The 19,118-nt window shown below is 39.5% G+C and overlaps 1 protein-coding gene across 2 annotated transcripts in view; it reads right to left on the minus strand.

Moving 5' to 3' along the window:
- Positions 1 to 2,286: 2,286 nt before the first annotated feature.
- Positions 2,287 to 19,118, minus strand: part of LOC126091355 (3-hydroxyisobutyryl-CoA hydrolase, mitochondrial) — a 38,855-nt gene continuing 22,023 nt past the window's right edge. For both annotated transcript variants that reach the window (XM_049907055.1, XM_049907054.1), the window contains exons 2-4: positions 6,441 to 7,455; positions 3,453 to 3,606; positions 2,287 to 2,454 (exon numbers count right to left, since the gene is read on the minus strand). In XM_049907055.1, coding sequence (XP_049763012.1) covers positions 3,476 to 3,606; positions 6,441 to 7,455 — 1,146 coding nt within the window. In that variant the 3' untranslated portion in view covers positions 2,287 to 2,454; positions 3,453 to 3,475. The remainder of the gene's footprint in view (positions 2,455 to 3,452; positions 3,607 to 6,440; positions 7,456 to 19,118) is intronic.

Genomic DNA, 19,118 nt, shown 5'->3' on the forward strand with positions numbered 1-19,118 from the left:
GTCATCCACCCTGATGCCACCCACTCCAACCAGGGGCCCTCCCGATGGGCGCCACCCAGCTACAGCAAATGCCACCGGCAGGATGGCTATTGCCGGAGGTCCCAATGCCCCAGGGGCATACCCCTTGGCATACGTGGGAAGTTAAGGGCGCAGGCATCAGCAGAGTGATCCCTGTGTGGTCAGGGGGCTACAACCAACAGGGTACATGGTGGCCCCACCACAACATACTGGCTACTGTGCTGGATATCAGGTGCAACCAAGCAAACAAGTCCATTATCATCATCAGCGTAGAAAACGATACTGCACAGTCAATGGAAAAATACGCACCCAGGAGGGTGACCTTGTCCAACAGTTGGAGAATGAGCAGAAGTGCAGATCCATGTCAACAAATGATGCGATATGCCTCAGCACATGATGGACACGATGCACCATGTAAAGTGCACTTCCCCAGTTGGCTTGCTCTTCAAGAAAATTTTGAAAAATGGAGGTCAAACCCTAGAGGGGACCATCACAAAGGCCGAAACATGTGAGACTCCTTTTAGTCACCTCTTATGACAGGCAGGAATACCTTGGGCCTATTCTAACCCCCGGACCCGCAGAGGAGGGGGGGGGGGGGGGGGCAGACATGTATTTCTCTATTCTGAAGAAGACTGATTATTTTGTATGTCGCCCTTTGCTTACAGCACATCTATCAAAGTTAAGTATTGTATTTGTCCTTTGTAATAAACCTCATTAATACGAGTTGTTTGATTGATTGTATAGCAAACCTAGTATGCGGGATTTCTAGACCCAACATTGGCGACAAGGATGGGATAACATCACAGGCTTCCAATTTTTTCATGTCCGTCTTCCCCATTTTCTTTATTTCACACTCCAGAAAGAGTTGTGCTCCAACCATAACTTTTCATGAACTTTTCCTAGTCTCAAGGTTTACAGTTTTGGATATTATTAGGGCTTGCACAAAGTAACTTGGCCTATGTGCAAAAAATGCATTCTTTCTCTCAGCACTGAACGAGTCCACTACCATTTTATTCTGAAGCGGTAGCTGCTTTAGTTTACTGTCATCTGCAAAACTGTGCACTTCATCCATTAGAAACAGACCTTTCAGTTGTCCATGCGCGGATTTACTTATTTGGTACTCTAGACAGGGCATAACATGATTCTATTATCATTTGCAACCTCGCTAGCTGTAGCTTGGAAGCTCTACTTGTACATAGACTTAAGCTTTTTACTGCACCTCACCAGGTGCCCTCCTGGAGCAGAATCCCACCATTGCCATTGTTCCCCTGCCCTACAATGCCATCTGTGCAGGTACGGGACAAATTATTTTGTGCAAACTCTAGCTGTTTCTTTAATATAAAGTCCTCTTTCCTTGAGCAATTGTTTGTTGCTGTCTTTATTATGTAACCTTTTGTTCATGTTTAACATTTAGCCATGCAGCCTGTTCAAATGGGGAGGGCACCAGATCACAAAACTGTCATCTTCAGTCTAAATGCTGTCAGACACTCGTAAAAATGGCTTCCACTCATACACTGAGTGGAGTGGTTTAGTGGTTAGCATATCTTCTGAAGGAGGGGGTTTACCATCCCTTTCCAGACATACAGAATTACATTTTTTGTGGTTTGCCTAATCGCCATAAAAATGGCTTCCACTCATGCACTGAGTGGAGTGGTTTAGTGGTTAGCATATCTTCTGAAGGAGGGGGTTTACCATCCCTTTCCAGACATCCAGAATTACATTTTTTGTGGCTTGCCTAATCGATTAGTGTGAATGTAAGGAAGGTTCTTTTGGAATAGCGATCTTTTAAGAGTGTTTACAACTGCATTAGCAATGGTGCCCCATCATTCACATCTGGCAAACACTTCTGCAAGGTATGTTACATAATGATCCTTTCTAGTCACCACCAGTTCTAAAGAAGTAACACCACATCACAAAAGCTGCTCCCTCGTGATTCAACAATAGGGGCCTATGAAATTCTATCATAAATTATAATCAGTAAGAACCTCAGCTTCCCTCATCACCACTCCTGTCATATGCTGATTTTTATTTATGCCCCTTTTGAGAAATTATATTGGTAGAAGCTGAAGGGAGACTGCCCCAATAGCACTACTTAACCTGATGAAGACAATATGCAATAATCACTGACACATTGATTTGTCTTTTTAAAATATGACACAGATTACAATCAAGAAGAATTCCATGGAAATATAAAGAAATATACAGACGTGGACCAATTTGTGCAAAGCAGCTGGAGAGTAAGGCAATAAAAAGTCTACAACTCGCCTATAAAAAAGTAAAAATATATATTTATTTTGACATACATAAAATGCTTACAATAAGCCAACACAAATTTCTTCAGAGGCACTCACAGCATTATAGCAAGTTACCATTTATTTTCTGTTTCCATTTTGTGCCCCCAGTAACTTGCAGTTATTTGCATTCAGATAAGCACACCTGCAAATAGAAAAATTCATAAATACACTGAATGAAAACAGAGCACTTTTCCTCCACTAGAACACACTTTTATACTCTATGAAGTTTTAATGGTATTTTGCATATCAACAAAACAATAGCTGAGTACAGTTTAAAGTAAGGCACAAATTTCTCTGCTGTGCAACAAATACAAATGAAATTTTACAGGATTTGTGTGTGTTATTTGTATCTGGAACATTTCTACATAAGGTGCCCACTGCAGTTTACAAGCACATTTGCATCCCAACAACTTTCATATATCTCTTTCATTACTTTACTCTTTCAATGAAACTACTCACTTAACTTCTCACTGCAAATGCAACACCATCAGAATGCAAGTCTACTGCCTGAAGTAAATTTTACAGGTTCATTGTTCCAATAATGGAAAAAATACTGTTAGGTGACCACATGTCAAAAAGCTATAGATGAGTGGTGGTCTGTCTTTTCTTGTTTCATAACTATTGTATGAATGTTTCCTTAATATTTACAGTCTAAAAATAAACATAAAAATGTGACCTGGGTGACTGAGATTACACTGAATTCAGTTTGGATAAAATACAAAGGAAGAGCTGGCAGCAGAAATAATGAAACAATAGGTATCAGTGTTAAGTCTTTACATACAGCTGTATTAAGATATTACTGTTATCCTTAAGTTTGTGGAGATTTGCAACAGTACTGTTAAATGTGTATCAATATTTTCAAGCACCTATAGATTAAAGGAGACCACTTATTCAAACATTATTTTGCAAATAATTAATAAAAAATCTCTGTAAATTACAGTTTGTTGATGGTACATCATGATACATGTCTCGTAGTGTCAGACTTTTTTTCGGCTACACACCTTAAAATTGCCCCTCTTGCTTATTTTAAATTGACACCGCATGGCAAATTTAACTGAATCTATAATGTTGACTGCCTAAATATAGTTTTGGGGTGGCACACACGTAAATATGTATACTTTAACACAAATTAAAACTTACCAGTGAAACAAGTGTTGTACATCTTACAGTTTCAATTCTTCACCTGGGGATAATGGAGCGAACTGTGCTTCTACAAATTCATCTGTAACTTCTGACAAAGTGCTTGGTTTCCAGTTAGGTTTTCGTCCCTTGTCTATCAACAATGCTTTTACTCCTGTGGAAAATAACAAATTTTCCATAAGAGATATATAGATATTCAGAACCTCAAGCCTAGCAAAGCACTCCAACACAAAAGCTCTAACTTGAAACGATGTATCAAGAGATTTGTCTGAAATCCAAGAATAGAAAGCAAGCACTTGCTGCCAATAATTGTCATAAATAAAAAACAATAAATAAACAAAAAACATTCAAAGACAAATGAGTAAAACATAACTTCATTTTTCAATTACAGTCATGCACAACGCATCAGAGGGGAAAAAGAGCAACAATTTTCTGGCAAGGCAATACGTCTGCTCAAACAGTTGTCACCATGCACTAGTCTGTGGCTAAAAACTGGCTTGACTCCATTGGTTTTGCACCTTATTCACTTGAATAACTCTGCATAATTTCTTCTTGTTTCTGCACATGAAGTGCACAGAAGGGATCCGAATTGATGATGTTAGGGATGAGCTGCCAGCTATCATTGTCACTAAGTGCTAAAATTATTTCCTACCCTCAGTTCACCAATTGGACAACTGTATTATGTATAATAGAGGGCATTCTTAAAGTGATGAGAATGCTTTGTAAAAAAAATAGTTTGAAAAAGAAAACTGCAACCCTATTATCTCATTCAAATACATGCACATTTACACGTGTCGCCCTTTTACAGGCAGTACTGTTTATTCTGTAGCATGATTGGCTTTCACACATCATCGTGGGTTGCTTGAACTTCAACACAAATTATTTCTGTGCTGCCAAGTACAGCCGGTGACTCACCCCCCCCCCCCTGCCCCCTCCCCTTTCAGGTGTACACAACTTGGTCAGAAACACACAATATACTTAAAATAAAATTTTAGTGGTCTCCACTGAAGCTTCCTGTCAATTCAAGGCTTTAATATTAACCTTCTTCTTGAGCCACCAGAATGTGAGACAAGATTAGAAGTACTTTTCATTCCAATTTGCACACAATAAATATTTACAAAGTAATGTATATTCCACAAATACCAAATGAAATTGCCTCTGTGGCTGGGGAATTGGTAAAGAAAGGTGGGGCCTTGAGCCTTTTTTATTTAAAGGTATCTAAAACTTTTCACCAAATATTAAACATTCAATATGTTTAGGTGCCTATCATAATTCTTAGGCTACCATAAACATGCATCATCAAACAAAAAAATAAAATAAACGTTTTACATCACTAATTTATAAGAATTGGGCAAAATTTGTACAGAAGTCAGATTGTATGCAATATTCACATTTTATGGTATTATTAATACCATACATGCATCAATCAGTTCTGCTAAGAAAGTCATCAATAGAGCAAGAGGAGTTAACCACCAATTACTCCTTTAGACTTTTCTCAAACTGAACTTTATTATTAGTTAAACTTTTCATGTTTGCTGGCATGTTGTTGAAAATGTGTATAGCTGAATAGTGGACACCTTTCTGAACCATAACTTTGTGAAAGTTATTCTTATTTGCCTGTTATTCCTAACTGTCTGTACCTCGCAAGGTCTTCTCTAATTTTAAGGGGATTAAGAAATTTTTGTCCATGCACAACTTCTTACAGGGAGAGACTTGCTCTCTCATAAAACTCTGAATTTTATGCAGTTGCCACATATGGCAGAAATTTGAAGCTTACCCATAGCTAAGACGACCGGAAAGCCATGGCGGTTGTCAGTTGGTAAGAGATGGTGGTCGTGTTCGAATGTGGTGCAGATCCCTCGAAGCCGTGGACCCAAGTTTTCAACAATGCTCTGTGAAAGCTGATGGTGACTCCATAATGGTGTGGGCTATGTTTACATGGAATGGACTGGGTAGTTTGGTCCATCTGAACCGATGATGGTAATATTCGGATACATGGAGACCATTTTCGGCCATTCATAAACTTCATATTCTCAAACAACGATGAAATTTGTATGGATGGCAATGCTGCATGTCACTGGACCACAGTTTTTCGCGACTGGTTTCAAGAACATTCTGAACAATTCGAGCGAATTATTTGGCCCACCAAATCAGGCCTACCATTGTATGCATTCTTTTTGCATATCTACTAGCAGCTGGTTGCACATAACTATCTCAGAGCTTCTTATGCTGATAAAGTGACACAGTTGCACAATTTTTCCAACACAAAATTGGACCCTGGGAGGTAAAGAGGAAACTGGTGTTGGAACTGGACCTGAGAGGTCAAGAAGAAACTGGTGTTGAAGACTTAAAGTAGCCAGTTGTCACCAATGGTTGTGCTTCAGCTTCAGCATGTTGATTTCGAATAATTGTCACAAATGGATGATAGAATGTATGAGGTATAGCAGCAAGCTGCAATAGTTATGTATGGGCTAACACAGCCTACACACTTAGACTACCATCTGGAATGATAGACCAGCTTCTGGGAACTGGCACCGCAGAGGTGAGGACTGATACAGCAAAGGGGGGATGAGTGGCTTACCAAAGAGGTGGTGGAGCAGGTTACATCTAAATCTAGAATGGTTTTCGGAGGAACGACTGCAGTTAGCCTCCATTTGGGCTCAAATCTATCTAGTGATACCTCAGAAGGCTGTGGAGTGCTTTGGAAGATGGGATGAAGCTGCAGAGGATTTAATACTGCAACAGAGAAGAATCAAGAGTGTAAATGGAAAATAGTGCATGTTTTACAATGTGGGATTCAACTAGGTAAGGCGTACCCTTGATAAGGCAACTGATTGATACATCCATTAGGTTGCTGTATTGTGTGCAGAAATTAATAAGGAAAAAAGATGTCTTATTATGAATTAAGCATTATAATAATGACATCCTACACATTTGTCATTTAATTCATATAACGGAACTGCTTTGATCACATAACATGGTACTAACCTTCATAGAAGTCGTGACCCTCACATGCATGAACAGCAAGTCTGTACTCCATCTTCAGACAGTCCAATAAACTTTTGCCTTCTCCTTCTTCTAGTTGTTTTTTTGTAACTTTTAATGAAGTTGGAGACATATTATTTAAGGTCTCTATTGTTTTCAGAGACCACTCTGAACCTTCAGCTCTTAACCTTTCTAATATCTCCTCCACTGTTGGTGCTGAGAAGCAGGAATCTATTATTGACATGTATGGTGTAAGACTAAATTCAGATGTCTTTGATGTGCTGGATTTTGAAAACTTATTTAATACCTCCTCTACTGCATTCTGAGTGCCTGGACACTTTAAAAGTGAATCCAGCAAGTCAACAAGTTTACCGGAATCACAGAAATGAGTTGCAATGCCTGCCTTCAAAACATCTAGTCCTTTCAGTCTATATCCTGTCAATGCAAGATACAAACCCAACTTACCACCTAATCGAGGAAGAAAGTAACTGCCACCCACATCGGGAAATAATCCAATTGCGGTCTCTGGCATTGCAAAAAGAGTTCTCTCTGTTGCTACACGAAAGTGACCATGGACTGAAAGTCCCACGCCTCCACCCATGGTTATGCCATCTATAAATGCTACATAGGGTATATGATATGTGCCAATAAGAGAATTAAGTGTATATTCTTCACGAAAGAAGTCCCTTCCCAGGTTTGTACCTTTTATACCAGCTTCAGTTACAGCTCTTACATCACCTCCAGCACAAAATGCCTTTTCACCTGTTCCTTTCATTATCACTAAGCTCTTCTCTTTCTCCCAATTTTTCATAGTTGGAAATATTTTTCGTATCATAGATAAATTAAGAGCATTTAACGCTTTAGGTCGATTAAGTGTTATGACTCCTTTATCGTTCACAGATTCAATAATTACATCATTTTCACTTGTAGAACTCATCTGTCTTCTCAGAGACAATGCTATTTTACGAATAGCATTGTGTTTCCTGCTGAGACGTAAGGGAAAAGTGCAGGTACAGATCTGAAAAGCAAAGAAACAAGCAATTACTGGTGGAATAATCAATAATATGCAATGCAAAAAGAACAGTCCAAATTCATGTAACACAGACAACAGTGATTTGAGGTCACTCCAGTATCTTCCATGGACATCAAGAAAATCATTCACTCTTTTGAAACCAAGTATTCAAGGGTTGATTACATTTCACAAAAAATTTCAAAAAGTATGTTTTCCTGATATAGGTGTATTTAGTCCCATGTAATGCATCGCTTTCCCAGATATTTTTTTTTTTTTTTTTTTTTTTTGTCTTTCCCAAAACAGGCTTACATATGCTTTTGTTCTATATCCTTTTTGACACAGGTAGCAACGCTTCTCTTAATTATTTATGCCATTCTCAAAAGTTTCAAAAGAGTACTGTCCTTAGCAATAATTCAACACATCTGCAAATATGATTTTCTGAGTCATCTACAATTTGGATTCCAAAAGACCATTCTACCAAACATGCTATCTACCACTTCACAGACCAAAAATTAAAAAGCTGTCCTCAATCCAACAGTTAGCTTGAATGTTAAAGTGCTTTAATAGGCATGATCCTATTGTAGATGATTCCTCAGGCTTTGTAGTGACTTATCCAGCCACTTACAGGGAACTTACAGTTCAACATCAACTATGAACTACAACACAACTTGGCATCCTTCATATAAATAAATCATTTCCAGGGGGAAGAAGCAGAGGAGATCGAGGACTGACTGAGGACAACTTGAGATCTTTGGAATTTTAATTTGACACTGACCCACTAAATCACTGAGTGACACTGGAACAGGTAGACAAAATTTTGGCTACTACAAATGATCTGCTTAAGGCATCTGACTAAGCAATTTGCAGGATCCTTTTTGAGAAACTTAAAAAGTTATGGCTTTCAAAGTATAATGAGTATTTGGTTCATATGATATTTAAAAGCTGACAGGATGCGAAGGGTGACGTTAGATGGTTTTCATAATGTATCATCGGAGGGGGGGGGGGGGGGGGGGGGACACCTAGTGTTCCAATAGATTTGTGGGAGACACCTGCTATGGACAGAAAATGAAATATTAATTATTATTTGGTCCAACGGCTTTGTTTTAGTTACATGAATGTGTTGTCTGTTCCTCTTGGCACATCCAAAAGAACAGATACCACACAGAATCTGCAGCTGTTATACATATTATGTAAGATGGAGGTGGAGGGGGGGGAGGAAAGGAAAAAGGAAAGGAAAAAGGAAAGGAAAGGAAAGGAAAGGAAAGGAAAGCAAAAAAGAAAGGAAAGGAAAGGAAAGGAAAGGAAAGCAAAGGAAAGGAAAGGAAAGCAAAGGAAAGGAAAGCAAAGGAAAGGAAAGGAAAGCAAAGGAAAGGAAAGGAAAGGAAAGGAAAGGAAAGGAAAGGAAAGCAAAAAAAGAAAGGAAAGGAAAAAGGAAAGGAACTACTGACGTCAGATGCATCAGGCCTTTATGGGGCGTCAGTGGCAATGAGCGAAAATGTGTGCCAGACCAGGATTCGAACCCGAGATCTCCTGCTTACTAGGCAGTTGACCACTGCACCACCCAGACACAGGTTAGTAAACAGGTGATCCTGGGTTCAAATCCCGGTCCAGCAAACATTTTCACTTGTCGCCACTGATTCCGCATAAAGTCAGATTCAGCTGACATCAATAGTTCCTTCCCTTTCCTTTCTCCTCCATACACCACCAATTTACATAATGAGTTTCTTGTACTCATTTATATTTTGTTTTAATGTTTTTGACAGAGCAGTTTTATCAGTTCTCAAGTTATAGCTTTCACTTGTGAATAAGAGTAATAAAAACAGTTACTATTCATCATTCAATACCATTTTGATCTATAGGCTTAATTATGAGTTATACCTAGAGATTCTAAATCGAACCCATTCTCAATATACACAAATAACCTCCCATCTAATTCTGATAGCTGAAACAGTTATGTTCGTTGATAACACAAGCATCACAATCAAGCCTAGTAAAGAAGCACCAAAATAAAATGATAAATGAAATTTTCATCAAAAGTCTTCATTTGTTTTCAGCAAATGGTGTGTCACTCAGTAGAAACACAATGCATTCAATTCAGTACAAGGCAGTATATAACAAACAACAGGGATAAAAATAAACCATGGCAGACGGCACGTGTCTAAAACTATTTGTCCAAAAATTCTTTGATGTGTATACTGACAAACTTGAACTGGCTGTTACAAATTCTAAAATGCTGAAGTTCAAGAAAATTCACCATATGTGCAATTACCGACTATGACAATAACTGCATCAGGAGGTGAGCTTACTGTGTGTACTTTATTTCATCAATGTAATGTGTGATAATATTCTGGGGCAAGCCCACACTTAAAAGAAGTACCCAACAAAAACGGCTAAAAACAAGGAGATTTTAAAATATGGAGACTGTTTTGTTCTACCATCCATCAAGATTACACACCTCAACCTCTGCATTTGCCTACTATCGATGTTCAAAGGCTAATAAATTTGAAGACTACAAAATCACAAGTAAAACAGAAACAATACTGTAAGACAGAAAATCATTACCACTGGATTCACAAGAATGTACTATTTGACAAGAAGTTAAACATTTCACTCAACCAATACTGGTAATATATGCAGTACTTAGAGTCATATTTTACAAAAATAGAAGTTGCTGTGCTGCTGCAGATTCTTTTTTTTTTTATTTGTCATCGAAGTGCAAATGAGGAGTTCCAATGAAGCAATTAAAGATAACAGTGGAATGTGACAGCTCATGCTTAATTAAAATCTGGGGCTACACTAACAATGAGTGGTGTTGTTGTTGTTGTTGTGGTCTTCAGTCCTGAGACTGGTTTGATGCAGCTCTCCATGCTACTCTATCCTGTGCAAGTTTCTTCATCTCCCAGTACCTACTGCAACCTACATCCTTCTGAATCTGCTTAGTGTATTCATCTCTTGGTCTCCCTCTACGATTTTTACCCTCCACGCTGCCCTCCAATGCTAAATTGGTGATCCCTTGATGCCTCAGAACATGTCCTACCAACCGATCCCTTCTTCTGGTCAAGTTGTGCCACAAACTTCTCTTCTCCCCAATCCTATTCAATACTTCCTCATTAGTTATGTGATCTACCCATCTAATCTTCAGCATTCTTCTGTAGCACCAAATTTCAAAAGCTTCTATTCTCTTCTTGTCCAAACTATTTACCGTCCATGTTTCACTTCCATACATGGCTACACTCCATACAAATACTTTCAGAAACGACTTCCTGACACTTAAATCTATACTCGATGTTAACAAATTTCTCTTCTTCAGAAACGCTTTCCTTGCCATTGCCAGTCTACATTTTATATCCTCTCTACTTCGTCCATCATCAGTTATTTTGCTCCCCAAATAGCAAAACTCCTTTACTACTTTAAGTGTCTCATTTCTTAATCTAATACCCTCAGCATCACCCGACTTAATTCGACTACATTCCATTATCCTCGTTTTGCTTTTGTTGATGTTCATCTTATATCCTCCTTTCAAGACACCATCCATTCCGTTCAACTGCTCTTCCAAGTCCTTTGCTGTCTCTGACAGAACAATGAGTATGTTGCCATATTTCAAATTTTGTGTTTACTTTTGCTGGCTTTGATAACTCTCAACAAAACTGTCACCTTCCAAGCTAACCTAGACCTTGGGCTACACTGTAGATCTACCAGCCACCAGAACCTACATTCCTAAAACTAATACAGATGCAAAAGAAATATTGACAGTCTTCTGTTCTCTTTGTTTGCACACAAATGACATCACATCATCATTACTTTACACGACAAAGCCAACATTTGGTATGTGTAGATTCAGTTGCCAACAACACTTTGGGTCAAAGCATGTGCACCATCCAGAGCATGCAACTACTGGACAATACTTTGAAAGCACTAGCATTCTCAATGGAAGGCTGGAGCCTGTCAGCATTGTCTGTAGGTGAGTTACTATATATAGTCTTTGATATATTTCAGTCACGAGTTCCACTGTGAGAATAGACATTCGTCTGCTGTTGCAGATTGTGGTGAAGGTTCCATGTACACTTACGCCAGATGATGTCACATTTTGTGTAGTCGCACTGAATGGACCAATATTGATGTTTTGATGGAACTGTTCCACATATCAAAAAAACATCCTCCTGAGAAAGTATAGTTATTGCTCACATACCCAGTTCAGAAGATGCTGCACTGAAGTTGTTGCCAGGAGAGATACACAATTACTGCAAGCCAATATCCAGATTTTCAGGTCAGAAATTGAAGGCATGGCATCTGAGGACAACTTTTAATGGGTAGTGAAGATTTTCCACTAAGGTATCAGTTGTGGAATAGAAGAAAATTTCTCAAATCCTGTTCATACCAAATATTTCTGAGACAAAATTTTTAAGGGTTTCATGGTCACTTGTTGACAAAGTGGTATAGTTCTCAGGATATACCTACAGGCGACGACATGTTAATACCGAAGCGACCATTTGGACACTTCCTTGTGAAAGAGCTGAGAAAACACACGCTGAAACTGCCAGGACACAATGCTGAGCAAAACCAACAGCTCATAACCTGAAGAAATAAGGGTCTTCATGTTGACAAGAGTACACTGGTACTGCTTGCCAATAAGGGGAATGCGACCGCCATAATGAAGACCGAAGATTATGAGCATAAGATCCAAGGCCTATTCGAGCTGATGACATACTGAAAACTAAGCACAGATCCGATGCAGCAGACCACATGGAATACACATTAGTTAATGAAGTTGCCTCCTCCCTTGGTGAACATGCAGAGGAACCTGTGCAAAATACAAGCCCTACCACCTGAGCTGCATGGATTACTAAAGATCCATAAGAGTAATGTCCCATTAAGACTTTGTTAGTGCTCCTGGCTCACCAATGTATAAACTGGCGAAACACTTAGCCTCTCTGCTCCAGCCACAGATAGGAAAGACTTACACATACATAAACAATTCAGGATATTTCACTTAGAAGTTGAAGAAACTAAAACTTAGACCAAACAACATTCAGATCAGTCTTGACACAGTTTCCTTGTTTACCAAAGTGCTACTCAGTAACACTCTGGAGTGCATCAGTTTCATTTTCCAGCATGGCATCACCAGGCTCTTTCATGCATATTCTACCACAAGCTATTTCATGCAGAATGACAACTTCTATGAACAGTTGGAAGGTGTCACCGTGGGTAGTTGACTTAGTCCACATTGGCCAGCTTCTTCATGGAATATTTTTAAGCACAGACAAAAGACTTCGGATACGTAAGGTGTGGTTCAGATACATCAAGCAGTACTTTTGTTGTGTGGTGCCATGGTGAGGAACAGCTCGGTGACTTCCTAAAACACCTAAACAGCCCCCAAGCCAACATAAAATTTACCATGTAGGTAAAAAAGGACCAACAGCTACCCTTTCTAGATGTGCTGGTCACGAGGGAGGGTGAAAATTTGAGACACAGTGTGTATAAAAAATCCACCAGTTCATAAGAAGTCACACGAATCAAACACTTGGCGAGGCGACACATCGGAAAAAGAAATGTCTGGTATGGCCCTTCTGCCATATATTCCCAAGTGACAGAGATGGTATACTGTGCACACACAGCAAAAAAACCATTTATTAACTGATAAAGAAGATTAAAGAGTGCCTCAGATTGGCAAAGAAGAATAGTGACCAAATTTCAATGTTGGGGATATCCGCATATCATATACAAGTCTATGTTAAAATGACTGAATGATCACTCAACACCAGAATCACCGAACATAAGCAGCAATACTGGTTGGGCAAGGTGACAAAACCGACTGTGGCCTAGCACGTATTGAGAGAGACTGACCATGTAGTAAAATTCACAAAGAAGATCTTCCTTTAGAGATGAGCTATCACACCCATTTTTTCAGAGAAGTTATAGAAACACACAAACGTGCCAACAATTTCAACAAGAAAGAAGAAAGCCTCAGGGTGAATGGATCCTGGATTCTTATGCTGCAGCAAACAACCACTGCAGGTAGCAAGGGAACAACCACAGTGGAAATGACCACGGAAAAGACCTTGGGAGTTGGCAGGTCAGGTAAATATAATCTGGGCCGCAAGGTCCACTCCAGTCTACCACCAGCAGTCAGCATGAAGCTTTTAAAATGCTAGCCACTCATGCCGCAAAAACATCAGAAAAATTGCCAAACAGACATCAATCGAACAACCCCAAGACAGATACCAACAGGCAGTTTGTCATTTCTCTGAGAGTTATGAATAAATGGAAGTCAAATAGTCTGCTTCGATTTGTTGGGAAGTCGGGTCATACACCAAATCACACAATCCATCATCAATGGGAGGCGGGAGGGGGGGGGGGGGGGACAACACTCAACTTTAGCAACTATTGTGTATTGTGTCTGTGGTGTCTTCTATCAAATGGGCTTGATGCAAAAAATATAAAAATTTTCAACTCCTGCTGAGCATCACACATATGGTCAAAAATGCTGGATTGGCAAGAAATCATAAGAACATACCACAGTGGCCTGGTACATGATGGTGTATCTCATTTTGTTGACAAATATTACTTTGTAGACCACAATTTGTCTATGTCAGGCTAAACAAATGCTTGCTTTATCAACAGTGAGGTTGCTTTTACTCTGAGGAGTGAAAAATGGTTGTTTATTAAAAGCTGAAATCTCACAATACAGATCTGAATTTGTTAAGTGAAATTCTTAATTGTCAAAGCTGCAGATAGGACGTAGGAGTAAGGAATGATTTTACTTCTTCAGTTCCGTCTTGAGCATGGACCACGGCTTCAAAACCAAGTCCTTTTGTCTCCTGGTATGTTTTTACCACCAACAATATGTTGGATGTCCACAGTACATTGTGAGATTAAGTCAACGTATCTTACATGGAATTCAAATTTACACACTCAGATTAACTGATGGCCTGGCATTATCTGTTCATGAGCCTTTTGAGTGGCTTTAAAATGACAGTATTAATCGAGTGGTGGAACTATGTTAGTTCAATTCAAAAGCTTCAGTCCTTGAGCATTGCTGTTACTACAAATGAATCCATAAATACACAGAACTATTAATGGAACAGTGTATTTCAATAGCCTGTATTTTCTAATCCACATTCAACTCCAGTATCCTGTCAACGTGAGGGAATCAAATTACGGTGGGGACTTTGTATCTGAAACTGTAATGGAAGTACTTGGTCTAGCTGCAATGCATCCTCCCAGTAAATCCAAAGCACATCGGACAGAATGTCAAGGAGTAATCTGTCAAAGAATAGAAGAGGTACTGTCACCTTTAACTGAGCTTTATGGGAGGGGGGGGGGGTGTTAGAAAGAAAGAAATGCCAATAATAAAATTCCTCAGCAGAACAATATAACATTACACAGCAGAACGATCTGTTACATGTTATTATGCATAAATGTCTAGGTCATAAAACAATAATTTTGAACACAGTAGAAATCAGGAAGCACATCTTTGAGTTATCTTTCCATGCCATCGGTTCACTACCCTGCACACACATGAGAAATTGTTTTATTTTGTATTGTATTGTATTGTATTGTATTGTATTTGTGTGTGTGTGTGTGTGTGTGTGTGTGTGTGTGTGTGTGTGTGTCCTGATACAGTTGGAACTTATGAGAGAACGAAACCGCATTCTATTCAGTGAGTTTCTATTGTTCCTCTGCCCAGTATGTTCCAACATTGTGGCACATTGTTGATAATGTATAACACCACTGACCTAAATGCACAGAACCACATTCACAAAGAATTCAGCAGTCTGGGTTGCTATTCTGTGAACTGTTGATGTCTACAAGACGCACTGCCATTATCTCGCATCCTGCAGCAGAAACTGGTGAGCTATAAGTAACGTCTGAAAATACCATCCCCATACTTTCGAGTCACCCAACAAAAGTTCCAATGATATAGAGATCACTTAAATACTATACCATACCTGCATGGTGATGGAAAAGGATCCTTATTGTAATCACTGTGCCAAAATCAGCAGCCAGTTTTCTCACTGCTGATGAGATTAAGTGTAAGATATAGAAGGGGTTGCACCTAGTGCCCTGGGTGTCCACGAAGCAGTGGCAGGAGCGATTGAGTGGAGCCTCGCAGAGAGCAATGGAACAAACTGGACACCTACACTGTTAGAGGAGTTTAGCTGGGGGCAACAGCAGAAAACATCAACAGCACAGAAGAGTACCAATGATGTAGTTTATTTTGTTCCTGGTGTCTGCAAGATTCTTATGAATGGACTGCCTGTACCTTTGTGCTGTGTGCCCTGTATTTAAGATACCCAAATGAAGCACTACTGTTTAACAGACAATTACCTGCTTTTTTCTGCAGTTACAATGAATTAGATGAATGCACTATCTGGCCATGCTTAATGTTAAATGATTATGTATCTTAGTTCACTTATTTCATTTTATAGTGATTGTGGCTCAGATTTCCGGCTGAAGTTAGTGGCGTGACACCTTGCTTCCATTTGTCTTTTTTTTGCCTGAATCTTTGCCTTTGAGCAAATTTTATTGTCATTACTGTGACATATTAATACCAGGTATATTTAGAGAAGGAAAGTGTGTGTGTGTGTGTGTGTGTGTGTGTGTGTGTGTGTGTGTGTGTGTCTGTGTCTGTGTGTGTGTGTCTGTGTGTGTGTGTGTGTGTGTGTATGTGTGTGTGTATGTGTCTGTGTGTGTGTATGTGTGTGTGTATGTGTGTGTGTATGTGTGTGTGTCTGTGTGTGTGTCTGTGTGTGTGTCTGTGTGTGTGTCTGTGTGTGTGTCTGTGTGTGTGTCTGTGTGTGTGTGGTGTAACTATAGAGTAAAACTAAATGCAGAATTTGTGTCTTTCTGCCTCTGTGCTCTTGCAGATATGGCTGTTAGTGATGTTCCTTAGATGTAGTGACTTTGGGATAATGACTTGGCCTATGGTATCACTGGTCATGGTCAAGGCTATACAAGAACTTCCAGCTGCTTCAATAAACCTTCCTCTGTAACCACAGTAAATAGGGAGCTGTGAAACATACATGATAGCTTTCGTCTGGTTTACTGATGGATTAAAATCAGACAAAAGTGCTGGACTAAAGGCACATGAGGTGCAGCCTCAACTATGGAGTGCAATCTCCCTAGGGGAGCTGGCTACAGTATTCCAGGTAGAGATATTCACTATCACAGTATGTGAAGAGCAGAATCTACATAGAAATTACAAGGATCATAGCATCTACTTTCATTCAGACAGCCAAGCAGCTCTGAAATCTCCATCAGCCTGTGTAATTAAATAAAGATCATTGTAGAATGCCATGAAATCCTTGTGATGATGGAGAAAGCAATTAGGTAAACCTGCTGCAGGTGCCTGGGCACTCAGAAATTACAGGTAACATACAAGCTGATAGGTGGGCCAGCACAGGGGCAATAACTCCATTTGTTGAACCAGAACCTGTCTTAACTATCACTAGGATGATGGTAGAATCTAAGCTACATAACTGGATCAGTAGGCAGCATGCAAAATATTTCACTAAAACTCAGAAAAAAAACAAAAATATAGCAAGCTAATGATGCTGAAATCACATTTTAAGAGAAGTTCTGAAATCTTGGTCTTGAACCGGAGGCAGATTAAACTCATGGGAGGTCTAATGACTGGCCAGGGAACTTCAGGAAACACCTGCACCTGATAGGTATAGAAAAGTAGCACCTAACTGTGAATTATATGGTATGGGGGATGAAATTGCACCACATTTAATTTTCTGATGTGAAGCACTGGAGACCAAAAGACACCACATTTTTGTGTCATTAATTCCTGAAGAAATTGTGGCTAACACAGATATAGGAAAGGAACTTTGACTACTCTTTAAGGGTACTAGTTGGCTCTTCTCCACTGACAGAGAAAGATATAGTACAACAAACGCAGTTTCTGTGTGGGTAACAGGTGTCTAGGATCACTATTGTTTTGTCTCCATGGCTAAATCAATCAATCAACCAATCAATTCATGGGCAGGCCCCTAGAATTACAGCACCTGAGTTGATCCAGTAAGCTTAGCCAGAATCAATTTGGTTAAACTCTGTGGAACAACAGTGCCGTTGTTCAATTAGCCATGAGCGATATTAATTCATTCTGGAAAGGAAAGTGCCTTCGTGGTCCCAACTGAGGAGGTTGCAGGTCGGATAGCACATTATGTGAATGTTTGTGTGCTTTGAAGTTACTATGTAAGGAGGAGGATCAAAGAGATGTAGCCCAGTGTCTCAAGGCAACAGCTGCACAGGTAGAGTTAATGCTAAATGGCATACTGTCATTTCAGTACAGGATAATAGGGCCTTGGTAAACATGGAGCAGAATGGTGAAGGTAGCCATGATTGGGAAGTAGGGGATCTTTCTGTTGATACTAATTAGTGGCGTGAAGTTTTCAATGTTACCACGTCCTTTTCGAGAATAATGAAGGAAGGGGAAACATTTTTGGTTGATGCTATTTCAGTTACGATGAATTTATTTATTTATTTTTTTTCATTTAGTGAGCATAAAGAAATGTCCGGGCTTTGGGTTATCGAAATCCTGCAGATACAGTACCCAAAATAAAGGCGAGGTTAATCCAGGGAGTGGCTAGGACCACTGTATCATAGGAAACAGTTGGAAGTTCCCTAGACAGATCTGCAAAGAGGAATTTCCAGAAGTGCAATGTGACAGTTGATTGCTATGGTTTATAGTTGTGAATATGTGATGGGGACACTTTGGTGAGTATGTGAACAGAGTAAAATACACAGCAAGTGCCTTGTCTTTTGTATATGGAACAGGACATGATATTAGATAGTGGAGAGGGGAATTATACACTGAATAGGTTGCTATTAATTATTGCCCAACCTCCCAAAAGCTTACTGTACTTGGAAGCCTTGGTTTAAAAATTAAAGGAAATAGGTACATCAGTCATTGTTGGCAGGCAGGGAGTAGGGACTACTGTGGGTAGAGTAGGTGAAAGGTCCTGCCTACAGTGCATGAGACATGTCAGTTATTTGGCGTGTGAAGACCAGGGACATTTTAGACAGTGCTGTCCGCAAGGGAGACAGAATAATAGAGAATCAAGGATGAAACTAAGATGAGGGGTGTCAATTACAGCTCTAGGTATGGGTAAAGGGATGCAGGCTCAACAGCAAAATTGGACCCCATTCATATATGGTGAAATTAATAACAAGCCACTTTGTGCTCTTTTGGATACTGGTAGTTTCGTTCCCATCTTGCGATATGGTTGTTCTTATTCACCAATCTGACTGTGGCTAGCTGAAGTTGGACCCAGCACCAGTCTCACATGTCCTAGATAATTCCACTTCAGTGCACACATTAGGCTGGGTGAAGATAAAACTGCGTATTCGAAAATTTACCTGTGTTGTTATATTACAAACAGTTCAGCTCAAGGGTTGTCTGCCGAGTTCATTTTTGGTTCAGACGTTATCCACAATACCAGGTTAATCTCAAATGAGGGAGGACTACTTTACATTTAAATTCTGTAAAGATCACACCTTTTTATTTTGCGTACATATTAATTATCCATCAGTTTCTAAGTAAAGGAAGGTATTGATAGTACGCTAAGGTTGGATCATATTCTATTGGATTAGAAGAAATGGCTGTGTGTATTTATTGAATTTACAGATGGGCTGACTGATAAAACTGGGGTTACTGAGTCTCA

The sequence above is a fragment of the Schistocerca cancellata genome, chromosome 1, assembly GCF_023864275.1.
Source record: "Schistocerca cancellata isolate TAMUIC-IGC-003103 chromosome 1, iqSchCanc2.1, whole genome shotgun sequence".
NCBI lineage: Eukaryota > Metazoa > Arthropoda > Insecta > Orthoptera > Acrididae > Schistocerca > Schistocerca cancellata.